Source organism: Camelina sativa, chromosome 14 (genome assembly GCF_000633955.1).
Source record: "Camelina sativa cultivar DH55 chromosome 14, Cs, whole genome shotgun sequence".
In the NCBI taxonomy this organism is placed as follows: domain Eukaryota; kingdom Viridiplantae; phylum Streptophyta; class Magnoliopsida; order Brassicales; family Brassicaceae; genus Camelina; species Camelina sativa.
Window position 1 is genome coordinate 28,007,181 of NC_025698.1, and position 844 is coordinate 28,008,024.

An 844-nucleotide genomic window follows, 5' to 3' on the forward strand; every position below is an offset into this window, starting at 1 on the left:
TCTCTGTTGCGAACTAGGTTCGGGCGTTTGTACCAAGTGTAGGATACAGTTGCTGTTAGTCAGCAAAAGAGAAGCTTAAGGTGGGGGTTAAAACTGTGATGCTGAATGTTTGGACCAACAGGTGGGTTGGGGATGAATCCCTCAATGGATGATATGAACTTAATCCAGCAGGCACAAAGGCATCAGCTTGTTGTAAGTAATCTTGGCGAAGAAATTGATTTGGAAATTGGACCTGGAGATGATGACGCTGCTTTTGCTAACAATTCATTGATTGGCGGGCCTCCACGGGACCCCTCTACTGGGGAGCATGATGAAACGAAGCATATGGTTTTGGTATCTGACCTGCCCGGTGAGGATCAGGATATGTCAAAGGGTCAACCGGTGAAGAGAAAGAAAAAAGTTGTCAAACGGTGGAGAGAGGAATGGGCTGACACGTACAAGTGGGCTTATGTCGATATGAAGGATGGAACAGCTAGGATATTTTGTTCTATTTGCAGAGAGTATGGTAGAAAACATCGAAGAAATCCTTACGGTAATGAAGGAAGTAGAAACATGCAGATGAGTGCATTAGAAGAACACAACAATAGTTTACTACACAAAGAAGCTCTGCGTCTCCAAACGGCTTCCAAAGAAAAGATTGTTGTTGACAAGCCCATTTATGTGAAGAGTAAGTTATTTACATTATTGGTTCAAGTCAATGATCTCCTTTTCTATGTAGTGAGTCAAGATAATTTGCAACTCCTTGTGTTCCATCTAACCAACTTTCACTGAACTATCTTTGAACTTTCTCTTGTCTACTTTTCGTAAATATATTTGTATATCCAGTTTTAGTGAAATTTACAGC

At 41.2% G+C, this 844-nt stretch overlaps 1 protein-coding gene across 3 annotated transcripts in view; it reads left to right on the plus strand.

The window, feature by feature from the left end:
* The window catches only part of LOC104742690 (NADP-specific glutamate dehydrogenase-like), an 8,067-nt gene that overhangs the window by 1,330 nt on the left and 5,893 nt on the right, over positions 1-844 (plus strand). For all 3 annotated transcript variants that reach the window (XM_010463711.2, XM_010463710.2, XM_019236088.1), the window contains exon 2: positions 18-667. In XM_010463711.2, the coding sequence (XP_010462013.1) occupies positions 106-667 (562 nt within the window). In that variant the 5' untranslated portion in view covers positions 18-105. The remainder of the gene's footprint in view (positions 1-17; positions 668-844) is intronic.